This window comes from Gobio gobio (assembly GCF_949357685.1).
Source record: "Gobio gobio genome assembly, chromosome: 3".
Lineage (NCBI taxonomy): Eukaryota > Metazoa > Chordata > Actinopteri > Cypriniformes > Gobionidae > Gobio > Gobio gobio.
In genome coordinates this window covers 65,983,264-65,999,046 of record NC_137099.1, presented here as the reverse complement: position 1 = coordinate 65,999,046, position 15,783 = coordinate 65,983,264, and the positions used below count along the sequence as shown (strand labels likewise).

The 15,783-nt window shown below is 38.6% G+C and overlaps 1 protein-coding gene across 1 annotated transcript in view; it reads left to right on the top strand.

The window, feature by feature from the left end:
- Window positions 1-5,121: 5,121 nt before the first annotated feature.
- LOC307124242 (deoxynucleoside triphosphate triphosphohydrolase SAMHD1-like) overlaps window positions 5,122-15,783 on the top strand; it is a gene marked incomplete at its 5' end in the record, with an annotated part of 65,875 nt that continues 55,213 nt past the window's right edge. The window contains one exon of the mRNA XM_079813289.1: window positions 5,122-5,152. Coding sequence (XP_079669415.1) covers window positions 5,122-5,152 — 31 coding nt within the window. The remainder of the gene's footprint in view (window positions 5,153-15,783) is intronic.

The following is a 15,783-nucleotide window of genomic DNA, read 5'->3' as shown; positions in this document are numbered from 1 at the left end:
ATCACATACTCAGATGTAATTTTAAAAATAAAGTGAAACTAAATTATTAAGCATTTAATCAATAGTCGAGTACAGAACGCATGTGCACACAAAGTACAATGTTTCAAACTCTATGACTCTATAAACTCAAATATTCACACTTCAACACCACATCGATGCTGCTTTTTTAGAAAAGATCATGAAGAGATAACAGTTGACAGAGTTTGTGCTTTGAATTAAATTAAAATGTAGCAACTGATAAAACATTCTATATAAATAACTTTTATTTACTCAGGCCTGTTTGTTTGAGAACATAAACACTGCATACAATGCACAATGATGGTGTGTGTCGCGCTTTATAACATGATGTGTTGAGAACAACACAACCAGATGTGTTAAAAATTGACACATGTTGTGTAGATTTTAACACATATTGTGTGTGTGTGTGTGTGTGTTCTCAGGGACAACACATGTTGTGTAGATTTTAACACATGTAGTGTGTGTGCTCAGGGACAACACATGTTGTGTAGATTTTAACACATGTTGTGTAGATTTTAACACATGTTGTGTAGATTTTAACACATGTAGTGTGTGTGCTCAGGGACAACACATGTTGCGTAAAATTTAACACACAACCTGTGTCGTTTTCTTTAACACATCTCCGTGTTACCTGTAACTCAACTAATGTGTTATTCCTCTCACACAGAAGTGTGTTGAAACCTTTTACACAATAATGTGTTATAGTTACACAACGTGTGTCAGATGTGTGTTACATGTGACTGTATGTGTGTATTTGCCAGAGTTACTTTGTGTTTGGATGAACACTGACACGTATTGGTAACTTGTGTTTAGTCCATTGACGTTTAATAAAGAGTGTTTGACTGTTTATTGTATTTCCTGGATGTTTTAGACATCATGAATCTACACACACCAGCTCTTATTGAGATGAACAGAGGTTTAGATGTTGATGGTTCATTGAATGTTTCATCTGAAGTCACCAGAATCGTGATCAGTGGCTCCTTTATTTGAGCTCTTGACCCTTTACTTGTCTTTTAATTCTCCTCTTTCTGCTGTAACTGCATTTAAATCAAATATGTTTGTTATGGCATGAAAGAAAACACGATCAGAAGTTTCTTGATCAAGTCATAATCTCAAGATCTGATCCAGTTTATGATTAAATGGATGGTATACATTTACTTTATTTATGTGCTGTTAGCTATATAAAAGTTTTGTGAAATTAGTCCATGATGTCCAGCAGTGCAGAGAGAATTCTTAAAAAATGAAAAATTCAATGTTTTCAGAAAGTTTAGAGCTGCAGCAGATACTCGTCAAACACACACATCAAAAATCAGATCATGAATCGCAACAATGGTGACAAACGCTTCATCCTGCAGTGCATGCTGGGAGTCATGGATGAGTTTTGTACTATGGTGACTCCCAGAATGCATTGCGGGATGAAGCTTTTGGTTTGTTACCATTATTGAGATTCATGAGCTGATTCTTGATATGTGTGTGTGCCTGTGTGACACCATAGACTAGAACATCCAATGTAAACTGTGTATCTAAAAACAAATGTGCAGATAATGACAACAATATTATAAAATATTTTTTACCTTAAAGTTTCAGATATCAAACACTTGCTGAGCTCAGCAAATGTATGTGATGATAACATCATCATCTGATTATCATTTTCTCATGGTCATTTCTGCTGCTTCAAGTGTGCATAATAAACACACAGTCACAGCAAACAGAGTAAAACTGATGTGAAAGAGTCAAGGGTCAAGAGCTCAAATAAAGGAGCCACTAATCACGATTCTGGAGACTTCAGATGAAACATTCACTGAATCATCAACACAAACCCTGTTCATCTCAATAAGAGCTTCTGTCTGACAGAAATAAAGTCAGTCTGGTCAGTGATAACAAGTGAAAAGCGGAGAAAGCATTTGAAAAAGACATTGAAAAAGACATTGAAAAAGAGGCATGATGTGATTGTCTGCCAAAACACCCACTGCTGTTCATCCAGAGTAACATTTAACACACATTGTGTGTTATATCTACACAACATGTGTCAAAATACCATCAACACACTCAGTGTGTTGTTTTTAACACATCTCTTTTTAGAGTGTACATATACAAATATATACTGAGTGATACTGTCAAGAGCATTGTAGGCGGACTAGTGTCCTCCCGTCCTCGGGAGTTCGTTCTCCGGAGTCAAACTTGGTAAGTCACGGACGCAAGTCAGAAGTTCGCGTACGAAATATGTCATAAAACACCACTGCCTCATTTCATAAAAAATAAAAATTAAACATAATAATAATAGCCACACGAATGTGGTTCAGGCAACGCGTAGCTAGGCCTACATTGATTATCTTATATATTTATAATAAAACGAAGTATAAAACACCATGCCTCTTTTCGTTTACATTTTAAAAATAATATATTAAACATTAATATGTGGTTTAGGTAAGGTGACCAGATTTCTGAAATGGAAACCGGGGACATTTCCTATTTGAGAACACAAGTACAGACAAGAACGCATATTGAGAAACGGCCAGAGTCTCAGATGTTTCTCTGTGCTCTGCATACGTCATCTCCCTCATCGCTCTGATTGGTTTTAGGTCTATCCAATTGCGCGAGAGGCATTTGAGCGACGCCCGTTGGTGACGCCCCTTTGGAAATGATTTGTCTATGAAGCTTTGCCAGACCATAACTCAGTTACTACTGAGAATGGTCTGGTTTTAACCAGGCTACTATGTTTATGTAATCTGTCTGAAAACGGAGAGATGTCAGTCATTTGCGAGCCTCTTCATTATCTGCTAATACGACCACACCCACGGAGTGCGTGTTCATTTCATCTGGGCTAACCCATGTGGAGCCTACATGGCTGTGCTGGCTGGAAAACGTCCTGCTATAGCGGGACGGTGACAGTAAAGGGTTTAAGAGCTAGTATAGTTGCCGATACAGTGACATAAATGTACATTAAACAGCATTCAATTTCAACATTTACTCTCCTGATCTGTCCCTATGCAAAGTATGCTGGGAACTATACATCCACTGTCCAGTTTTAGTCAATGCAAAATAAATAATTAATGTAGTCCCAAAACAAAGGTTTTTTTTTAAACTTAACATTTTACTAATTTAATTTAATTGAATGTTATAAAATTGAGTGCACATAACAATTAAGTTAAAAAAAAAAAAAAGATTTGTTTTGTTTCAGATTATTTTATTTAAATTGAGCAAACAGGTGGAATCAATAAGATATTAAACAAATTATAACTTGTTTCATTTATAAAGTTGAACAACATTTGATTATAAAAAATCCTCTTATCACTAGAAAGCAAAACATTGCCTCTCAACACAAACACCTTGGCAAGAGACAACACATAATATGTTTCGGCCCATGTGTACATGAAGTACAGTGATGTAAGTCCCTGTTGTTTCTGTAACCATGACTGTGGGAATAATCAGCATGAGGATTGGAGTGATGCATGATAACCTCTAGTAATGGATTGAGTCTCTCAATCTATGAAATCTCTACACATTTCTACAGGTCTTCACTACCATCACCCTCAACACATGAGCAAGACGACAGCAGATCATTGAGAAAAAAGAGAAGATATCTGGACCTGACGACTCAAAATATGGATAAAATTTTTTATATTGTAAAAACATTGTATGAGAAAAGTGAAGGTAAGGCTTTATTATTGAAATGTATAAACATATTAGATGCAGTCAGGGGTTACATAAGTATCAAATTATTATAATCAAATTATATAAATTATTATTTATTCATAATATTCATAATATTTAGTTTTAACTTGATCTGTATAAACTGGACATTAAAAACATTTTACAAAGTAACAGATTAGGGCCAGACTTAAATAAATTTAATTTTATTGTAATGAGGACAGAGACACAAAGTGAGATGAGACAAGACAGAGACACAAAGTGAGATGAGACAATATATAGGCAGGTGAAAGTGACTGCAGCTGTCGGTGGTGATCAGGTGAGTGGTAATCAGTGGCCACGCCTCCAACACAACCAAACACACATAGAGAGCATGAGACAGCAAATTCAAGAACCGTGACAGTGTGACTACAGCTTCTCTGGCTAAATAGTCACCAGACAGGAAGTGGAAGTAGAAGCAGCAGAGGGAGCAGATCCTAGTCAGTATTCGGGAGATGGCTCCCTCTGCTGGCGTGGCGTTACAGAACCCCCATCTCGTCCGAGGCCGTCCCCTTGGTCGTGGTGCTGGTCGGTCGGGTCTGGCTCGATGAAACTCCTCGATAAGAGACGGGTCCAGAATGTCATGGGCGGCTACCCATGATCTCTCTTCAGGTCCGTAGCCCTCCCAGTCCACCAGATACTGGAGCTAACCCCCTCTGCGTCTTGAGTCCAACAACAGGTTTACCTTATAAGCAGGGATACCTTCAATGTCCAATGGTGGTGGTGGCTCTTGAGTTTGACTGTTGGAGCCAGGCTCCGCGGTTTCAGGAGGGAGTCGTGGAAGGAGGGAGAGATACGGAAGTTAGCAGGAAGCTCTAGTTGGTAAGTGACCTCATTACTTCTTCTTAGGATCTTAAAAGGACCAACATACCTTGGGCTGAGCTTCCTGTTTGGTAGCCGCAATTTGAGATCCCTGGTGGAGAGCAAGACCCGTTGTCCAGGTTGATAAGGAGGATGTGGGCGACGGCGTTGGTTAGCCTGCCGTTCCTGAGTTCTTAACGCTCTCTGCAGATGGACATGGGGGGGGGCTGGAAGCCTAAGACACACTTGAAGGGGGTTATACTTGTAGATGAGTGGACCAATGAATTTTGGGCATATTCGGCCCAGGGCAACTCTGACCAACGGTGCTGTTCTCTGCTACAGTATGTTCGGAGGTACCGGCTTATTTCTTGATTCAGACGCTCCACTTGGCCATTTGCTTGAGGGTGGTAACCTGAGGTGAGGCTGACATTGATATCAAGTTGTTTACAGAATGCCCTCCAAACCTGCGAAGTGAATTGGGTGCCTGTGTCACTGACTATGTCATCAGGTAGACCATAGACTCGGAAGACATGATGAAATAAGGTTTGGGCAGTTTCCATGGCAGTGGGGAGTCCCTTTAACAGTCGGCAAGATTTAGAAAAACGGTCAATGATGACTATAGTGGTGAATCCATTTGAAGAAGGTAAGTCTGTGACAAAATCTATGGAGAGGTGAGACCAGGGGCGTTTGGGAATATGTAATGGCTGTGGAAGTCCGGAGGGTAATTCCTTGGATTGAGCGCAGACTTGGACTGATTTTACATAGGCTGTTACAGCTTGAGACATAGCTGGCCACCAGAAGGAGTTTTGTAACAACTGAAAGGTACGAGATATACCGGGATGACCTGAGGCAATGGACGAATGGACCCACTGCATGACATGGAGGCGTAAACTTGAAGGTACATATTGTTTGCCAGGTGGGCAGTTGGAGGGTGCGGGTTCTAATTGTTGTTCTTTCTGAATTTCCTCCATGATATCCCAAGTTACAGGAGCTATGATGATGGAAGGTGGAAGAATGGGTTCAGGATAGACGTGGTCAGTGGAGAGGTCATACTGTCTGGATAGAGCATCGGCCTTACTGTTCTTACTGCCTGGTCGATAGGTTACAGTAAACTGGAAGCGGGTGAAGAACAGTGACCAACGGGCTTGGCGTGGGTTCAGACGTTTTGCATTCTTTATGTATTCAAGGTTTTATGGTCAGTAATGATCTGAAATGGATGTGCTGCACCTTCCAGCCAGTGTCGCTATTCTTCAAGGGCGGCTTTCATGGAAAGAAGCTCCTTGTCGCCCACATCATAGTTTCTCTCAGCTGCTGTTAGTTTCTTGGAAAAGAATGCACAAGGAAACAGTTTACTTGGCTGACCATGTCGCTGAGACAGAACTGCCCCAATTCCACAATTGGATGCATCAACCTCTACAATGAAGGGCAAATTGGGATCAGGATGCTTTAAGATGGGTGCTGTGGTGAATCTTTCTTTCAGGGAGTTGAAAGCTCTGTTGGCTTCATCCGTCGATCTTCATTTTGTGGGTTTTCCTTTCAAGAGAGAGGTTAGAGGCTGCGCGTTGTGCATTCACACTGGCAGCGTTTGTCTCGCACAGCTGAATCGCGGCTCGTGTATTGCAAATACAGTTAGGGGGCAGCGTGGAGGCAGGGTGGGGAGTCGCAATGACAATGACAGTAGTCCGAACTGTGCACACTCGGCGGGCGCGCGTCTGTCTCTCGTCTTGTCTCATCTCACTCATGATCTCTGCCTTGCCGTGGTGAGTGATCTTTTGAACTAAACAGGTCTTGTCTACTTGTGTTTGTGTGTCATATTAATAATATATATGTGCCCCATACATGGAATCAGAGTGCCTACTGTATGTAGTAAATGGAAAGTCTCTACAGCGAAAGGCCAGCGGTTACATCACAGTAAAATCCCCAGTGTTAAATTAACACTGCTCAGAGCACATATGGTCCCACTCTACAGAGTGTTAAAGTAACACTGAATCAGTGTTAAAGTTAATGAGATAATTGAGAGATTAATTAAGTGATGATTGACCATTAGTGATGACACCTGATGATAATGAGCAAAATCACTGAAGAAAAGAGAAAAAAGAAAAACACAAGAACTACAACTGACAATTAAAAAGACATTAAATCTCTGAAGATCTCAGCAGAGGAGGATTAAACAACTCCACAAACAGCATTACCAGCTTCACACAATACTAACCAGACTGACTTTATTTCTGTCAGACGTCTACAGAAGCTCTTATTGAGGTTTAGATGTTTTATTGAAAATAAAAGTTGTTTGAAGTCACCATCATGGTGATTAGTGTTTGCTTTAGTTGGGCTCTTGACCCTTGACTTGATATTATAAGTTTGCTCTGGCTGCTGTAACTGTTCGTTACAGTGAAAACGGCAAGAGAATCTTGATGCTTGTTGTTGATGATACAGTTGTTATCATCATATAATGACCTTATTTGCTTTTAATTCATGTGAGTTATACTCATACATAGACATCAAGAATCAGCCTATGAATCTCAACAATGGTGACATGCCGCAATGCATTCTGGGTGCATTACGCAAAACTCATCTATGGCTCCCAGAATGCATTGTGGCATGAAGCATGTCACCATTGTTGAGAATCATAGGCTGATTCTTGATGTCTGTGTGTGAGTTAATCGCACTGGAGTTGGAAGCGATAAGTGTACAATCCATTTCAAAACTTATTCAGCTTTTCTGATTAAAACCGTGTTGGATCTTTTCTAGAATCACAATAAAAAAAGTTAATAGTATATTGCTCATACTCGGTCATAAAATTGATGAATTAAATCACTATACAATGATCATATTCTCAACATCGAGCAGCAAACAGCATCTGATTGTGTTTACTCTTGCTTTTCTTGCCATAGCAAACTCAGTTTGAGAGAAACACTAACATTAAAAAGTCATCAAACTGCCCATCTAAAGAAAACACTGATCACCATGATGGTCACATTAAAAACTAACAATTTTCAAAACAAAATCAAACAAAAAATCGGTAACACTTTATTTTGATAGTCCACTTTAGACATTCTACTAACTATAAGTAACTTTGCAACTACATGTCAACTAACTGTCATTAGAGTATTTGTAGACAGTCTGCTAAATATTTACTAAATCTTTATTTTGTTTGTCCCCAAACAGACATTCTACTGACTATAAGGAACTTGGCAACTACAATTCAACTTATTCTACTAACCCGAACCCTAACACCTAACCATAACCTACCAGTCTACTGACAGTCAACTAATACTCTAATGACAGTTAGTTGACATGTTGTTGCAAAGTTACTTATAGTTAGTAGAATGTTTAAAGTGGACTATCGAAATAAAGTGTAACCAAAAAATCTGTTAATTCTCAATAAGAGCTTCTGTAGTTGTCTGACAGAAATAAAGTCAGTCTGGTTAGTAATGTGTGAAGCTGGTAATGCTGTTTGTGGAGTTGTTTAATCCTCCTCTGCTGAGATCTTCAGAGATTTAATGTCTATTTTATAGTCAGTCATAGTTCTTGTGTTTTTCTTTTTCTCTTTCCTTCAGTGATTCTACTCATTATCATCAGGTGTTCACCACTAATGGTCAATCATCACTTAATTAATCTCTTAATTATCTCATTAATTTTAACACTGATTCAGTGTTACTTTAACACTCTGTAGAGTGGGACCATATGTGCTCTGAGCAGAGTTAATTTAACACTGGGGATTTTACTGTGATGCATTCGGTTTGTTTCTACCATTTATTAGTAACGATTTACACAGTTTGTTTACTATTTACTATTTACCTGAGCATTCAGTATTACCTGAGCACCCCAGATAGCATGGTCACATTGAAACAAACGCCAATTACATTGAATTAACGCTACAAAGTGATGTTGTTTTAGCATCACTCTTGGACCCTCAGTTAATGTTGAAGCAATACTGATATTTTAACCACAAATCAATGGTAATAAAGTTGATTCAACATTACGAAGTGATATTTTTTCAACACGTCTTTGGCACTGTTGAAACAATGTTGAGATTTTAACCATAAATTAACGGTGATATCATTGATTCAACACTATAAAGTGATATTTTATCAACATCACTTTTGCACCCTCAGATAATATTGAAATAATGTTGAGATTTTAACCATAAATCAACGGTGATATCATTGATTCAACATTATAAAGTGATATTTTTCAACATCACTTTTTCACCCTCAGATAATATTGAAACAATGTTGAGATTTTAACCATAAATCAACGGTGATATCATTGATTCAACATTATAAAGTGATATTTTTTCAACATCACTTTTGCACCCTCAGATAATATTGAAATAATGTTGAGATTTCAATCATAAATCAACTGTAATATCATGGATTCAACTTTACAGAATATTTTTTTCAACAACACTTTTGCACCTTAGTTACTGTTGAAACAATCCCACTGAGCAAAGCTATGTCCAAAAGACGTCTTTTTGCCCCTGGAGGCGTATGTTGAAAATACGTCCACTGAGGAGCCAGAATGAAAGTTTTTATGACGTCTGTTTTTGACGTGTTCTGCACGTCCGATATAGACGTTCATGGAACCTCAAGGTTAAAAACTAGTAATGTGCTCATTGTGGACATATTTCCCATTTGTAATTGCAAAGCAACTCACAGACAGTGTGTGTTTGTCCAGAAATCATGAAAATAAAAGAAACTTCGCTCACACCTTTAGACACTTTAGACAACTTAGCATCTGTAATTCACACATCTTTGGATCGTGAGAGAATCGTGGGATTCAATCCAGGATCTTCTTGCTGTGAGGAGACAGTGTTTCCCACTGAGACACTGGTGCTGCCCTTAATCACAGACATAAGACACACTTTGACTATTTCTGTCAGACGTCTACAGAAGCTCTTACTGAGAATGAACAGAGCTTTAGATGTTGATGATTATGTTTCATTTGAAGTCACCATTGTGGTGGGAAGCGTTTGCTTTAGTTGGGCTCTTGGTCCCCGTATTTTGTGTTGGCTTTTCTTTGGATGTTATAACTGTGTGTGTGAAACACAATAGTTATGACTGAGAAAGCAAAGATAAAGTGACTTCAGGTGTTGTCAGCTCCTTATTGTTGATGACTAAATCATTATAAATCTAGAATCTGTTGTTGTGCTTTTGAGTTTTGTCTTCTTGTTTGGCAAATAATCATTTGTTTATAGCCTCAATAACCTTGTATATCCACTGTATTGGGACCAGTAGCAATAAAAAAACACTTATCCTGAAAGATGAAAAAACAGCAGGTGCACATTGTTTTGAGAAAATATTTCACATTGTCTCACTCAGACATCAAGATTTTGCATATGATTCACAACAACGGTGACAATCAAAATAAAAAAAGCTTCATGCTGCAATGCATGATGGGTCGCTTCATAGTAATAAACTCAAAATTGATTGTCACCGTTGTTGTTAAGCATAGGCATAATCTTAATGTCTGTGTGTGACTGTGAAATATTTGCTCAAAACATTGATTGCACATACTGTTTTAGAATAAATTATCATTTTAATGCTATTGGTGCCAATTCACAAGGTTATTGAGGCTTTAAACAAATGACTATTGTTCCAAACAAGCACACAAAACTTAAAACACAACATTATCTGCTTGCTTTCTGATAATTTAGTCATTTACAAGGAGTTGACAACACCTGATGTCACATCATCTTTGCTTTATCTGCCACAACTATTGTATTTCACACACACAGTTATAACATCCAAAGAAAGACTAACACAACCACGGGAACCAAGAGCCCAACTAAAGCAAACGTTTCCCACCACAATGGTGACTTCAAATTAACCATAAATATCAACATCTAAAGCTCTGTTAATTCTCAGTAAGAGCTTCTGTAGACGTCTGACAGAAATAGTCAAAGTGTGTCTTATGTCTGTGATTAAGGGCAGCACCAGTGTCTCAGTGGGAAACACTGTCTCCTCACAGCAAGAAGATCCTGGATTGAATCCCACGATTCTCTGACAATCCAAAGATGTGTGAATTACAGATGCTAAATTGTCTAAAGTGTCCAAAGGTGTGAGCGAAGTTTCTTTTATTTTCATGATTTCTGGACAAAAACACACTGTCTGTGAGTTGCTTTGCAATTACAAATAGAAAACATGTCCACAATGAGCACATTTGAACTAGTTTTTAACCTTGAGGTTCCATGAACGTCTATATCGGACGTGTAGAACATGTCAAAAACAGACGTCATAAAAACTTTCATTCTGGCTCCTCAGTGGACGTCTTTTCAACGTACGCCTCTAGGGGCAAAGACATTGAAAAGATGTCTTTTGGACATAGCTTTGCTCAGAGGGTTATTAAAGCAAGATGCATTTTTTTAAGAATGTAGAAAAAATTTCCTAATTACAGTCAGTAACAATACAAATCAAACGCAAATAACAAGTACGCAAAATAAAGGAACAGAGAAGTAATAAGGTAGATGAGGTAAATCTACAAGAGAAATCATGTATGTCAGGTGGTTCAACATACAAGACTGTATAGGATGCACCTGTGTTTTCGCTCTAATGAAGAAGCATCAATTAGGCTATTGAGAAGTACACATGCTAAACCAAAATGGGCGTTTACCAATCTGGCCAATTTCAAACTGCAATAGATGTTTTTCAACAGACTTGCTAAACCAGGCATGGGCAACTCCAGTCCTCGAGGGCCACTGTCCTGCAGAGTTTAGCTCCAACCCTAATCAAACACACCTGAACCAGCTAATCAGTGTCTCCTGGATTACTACACAATAAAATCCCCAGTGTTAAATTAACACTGCTCAGAGCACATATGGTCCCACTCTACAGAGTGTTAAAGTAACACTGAATCAGTGTTAAAGTTAATGAGATAATTAAGAGATTCATTAAGTGATGATTGACCATTAGTGGTGAACACCTGATGATAATGAGCAGAATCACTGAAGAAAAGAGAAAAAAGAAAAACACAAAAACTACGACTGACTATAAAAAAAGACATTAAATCTCTGAGGATCTCAGCAGAGGAGAATTAAACAACAGCATTACCAGCTTCACACATTACAAACCAGACTGACTTTATTTCTGTCAGACGTCTACAGAAGCTCTTATTGAGAATTAACAGATTTTTTGTTTGATTTTGTTTAGAAAATTGTTAGTTCTTAATTTGACCATCATGGTGAATAGTGTTTTCTTTAGTTGGGCAGTTTGGTGACTTTTTAATATTCGTGTTTCTCTGACTGCTGTAACTGAGTTTGTTATGGCAAGAAAAGCAAGAGATCAAGATCAAGATAAAGATAAAGATAAAGTAGTTAACTGACAAGCTGAGCCATATCGCATTAATATCGTGGACGTATCGCCAGCGATAACTAATGCGATATGGCTCAGCTTGTCAGTTAACTACGGCTCTTTGTACACAGCAAAAACTCCAGTGTTAAATTAACACTCCTGGGAGTGTATATGAGTCCACTCAAGAGTGTTGAAGGTAATGAGATAATTAAGTGATTAATTTAGTGATGATTGATCATTATTGAAGACACCTGATGATAACAAGCAGAATCTCTGAAGGAGAAAATCTCAAATTGTAAGCCACCGTTATGGGGATGGGTGTTTGCTTTAGTTGGGCTCTTGACCCTTATGTTATTAACTTTAGATTTTGTCTGGCTGCTGTATCTGAGTTATAACTGCCAGAAGAACAAAGATAAAATGTGATCTGTTGGTTATATTATGACAATCATCATTTGAACTATGTTTTTGATTTATGTTGCTGTTTACAGCATAACTGTGATTCTGCATAAATATACAAAATTTTAGATATAATATAAAGGATTTCTCAAAAGTACTTTATAAAAAAATATGACTTCCTTTTAGGCACACACAGACGTCAAGATTCAGTCTATGCATCACAACAATGGTGACGAGCAGAATATTCAATTAGGAAAAGAAAATTACATAGACAATTCAGATCATAATTTATTCATACCGCAATGCATGATGGGAGCCATTAATGAGTTGTGATTGGTGGTAGCCACTGCAACATGCTTTATTATTGTCACCATTGTTGAGACTCACAGGCTGATTATTGATGTCTGTGTTTCTAAATAAATTAATATGAAAGTCTTTTGATCAGAACAATGTTTATTAAATATTTGGATAAGAACCAAACCAAACTACCTCAAAAAGTTTCATTTTTCTGTTCACAGCATGATTATGTCAAAACATAGCCAACACTATCAGATCACACTTTTCTTTGTTAATTTGACTGTTATAAATCATTAACCGCAGACAAACAAAATCTAAAGTTAAGAATATAAGGGTCAAGAGCCCAACTAATGCACACACCCATCCCCATAACGGTGGCTTACAATTTATGATTTTCTCCTTCAGTGATTCTGCTTGTTAACATCAGGTGTCTTCAATAATGCTCAATCATCACTAAACGAATCACTTAATTATCTCATTAACTTCTCTAACTTCTTTCTTAATCTAACACTGGAGTTTTAGCTTTGTAGTAAATGCCGCTCCATCTGAAAGCAGGTGAAGGTGATTTACTACTAATCAAGGAACCGGCTTTACTGATGAGAAGCGCATAACAATCTCACGATATATATCGCCCAGCCCTAGGTGGGACCCTTAAGGGTACATTTTTGTAGCTCTAATGCTGCGTTCACACCAAACGCGAATTGAGCGTCAAAATCGCGTCAACCGCGTCTAGTTTCACGCGCGTACATTTTGAATGCATTCGCGCGTCAGCAGAGAATTGGACGCGCGTAGAAATCGAGCGCTGGAAGCGAAATTGACGCGCGTTCAAGGCACTCCAGGAGAAATATGTCATAAAACACCACTCTGCCTCTTTTCATTTTCATTAAACATATATATTAAGCATTAATAGCCACACAAATGGGGTCCAGGCAACTCCTACATTATCTTCACTGCATGTATGTTTAAATATCCTTCAAATATAAAGTTATGAAACATCTCTTTGCCCTCAGTCAAAACGATTTGGCAGACAACAAATTATAGATTCATGAGAGCAAAGCTTGGCTGTTAGATCTACACAAAACGAACCACTACAGGACATCAGAGCCAGCGGCAGACGCCAGAAGGACTGGCCGAGGAAAGGCTGCCTTCGCTGGGGTTATGAGCAGTGATTGCCCGGTGATCGCCTGGATCTCACAATTCCAAAAAACACAAGATTATTTTTTTAAATAGGCGCTCTCTTTATAAATAAACCACAGATTTGAGCTTTAAACAACTACATTCCCACCTGAAAACGTCTTAAAACTACATTTTGTGACACAATAGTACTGTTTTTAATTTATGCAGGGTTTGTCATACACGTCACTTTACCACGTGACAGCAGCGAGCAGGCTCCTGATTGGTTAACGCGGCGCGAATTGACGCCAAAGTTCAAATTTTTCAACTCGGGCGTCAGACGCGAATTCGCTTCAAACGCGTGCATGCACAAAAGCACCATTCGCGTGTAACGCGCGTATCGCGCAAGACGCTCAATTCGCGTCCAACTTGCGCCATTCGCGCGAACTGGACGCGCGAATGAGGCGGATTCGCGTCCTTCGCGCCGCGCGTAACGCGCCTTCCGCGCCGCGGGACCTCCAGACGCGCGTCAACGCGCCTTTCCATTGACTTAACATTGAAATCACTCGCGCCTGACGCTCAATTCGCGTTTGGTGTGAACGCAGCATTAGTCAGAGGTAGGCAAGTTCGGTCCTAGAGCTGATGTCCTGCAGAGTTTAGCTCCAACCCTACTAAGCCACCATAGTATAAAACTCATAGGTCCCAGCATGCATTGCAGCATTAAGTATTTCACCAATGTTGAGAGTCATATGTTGATTCTTGATATCTGTGTGTATCTAAACTTTTCCCCCCTAGAATGAATTTAAAAATCAGACATTCAGAATGTATGATCTGTGGCAATTAAGCATTGTTGGTGAATATTATTTATTAATATTTTTAGTCAGTGATGAGTTTAGTCAATCATTTTCTTCATGGCAATTTTTGTTTATAGCTTATTTTTATTTGAACAGATAATATGTTTTGTTAACACTGTAACAAAAACCACAAACTCCCATAAAAAGCCAAGAGTCAAACTGCCCAACTAAAGGAAACACTGATCACCATAATGGTTTTTAATGAAACATCAAAATCTAAACCTCTGTTAATTCTCAATAAGAGCTTCTATAGATGTCTTTCAGGCTTGGAGTCAAACTCTGCAGGTCAGTGACTCTCTAGGACTGAACTTGCCTACCCCTGCTCTAAGTAGAGGAAAACAATGGTATAATTGTACCCTAAGGACCAATTGTGTACCTTTAAAGGTACAGTTATAAGTTTTGTTCCCCAAGGAACAAAATTGTACCTCCACTGTACCTTTTTTTCTGAGAATGAAGGAAGATGCGGCTGTGTAAAAAGAGAATCAAAATGCATGGTTTTTGTCTCGCACCCCTTTTTAGGGGCCAAGCACCGTTAGATTTCTTTTTATTATTATTTCGCCATTGAAGTCTATGGCAGCCCATAGAACCCTTTGCGGGAAAGTTATGAAATTTGGCAGACAGACCCAACACAGGACTGACCCAACATTAACCACACCAATGTTGGAGTTTCTAAAACAATCCCTCTAGCGCCTTTCACTCATGTTTATGCTAATAACTTATAACAAATTCTTTTTTTCTTTGATTCCTTGGCTCAAGCCGATTTGATTGCATCCTATGACGTCATTTTCCGTCATGAAAATTCATATTGATTTCTCAAATCGTTTTCGATAAACGCGCAAACAAATTGTACGTAGCGGTTGCAAAAATAAACTTAAGGCTATATCTCCGCTACGCTTTATCGTATTTAAACCAAACTTGGTATATGTCATCACAAGTATGACTTGAGGCAACATGCAGCGTTTCGGCGCAGCGCCACCTACTGGTCAGGAGATATGAAAAATGTTTTTTTTTGCTTATAACTTCTGAACCGTTTGTCCAAAAATCATAAAAGTGGTCTCCTTAGATCGGCCATTTTGTCTGTTGGCCATTTTGAATTATGTGCTAAAATGCTGTATTTTATGAATGCATGAACGGATTGTTACGAAACTCAGTATGGGTCATCAACACGATGCCCTGAAGGAGCCTGAGAAGTTTAGAAACAGCGCCACCTAGTGGAGAATTTTATTTTTCAAAAGCTTATAACTTTGGGTGAGATTGACTTATTTTCATGTGAGTAACTTTTTTCGTCTCCTGAATCCTTGCCGAGTCCAACGATACCAGAT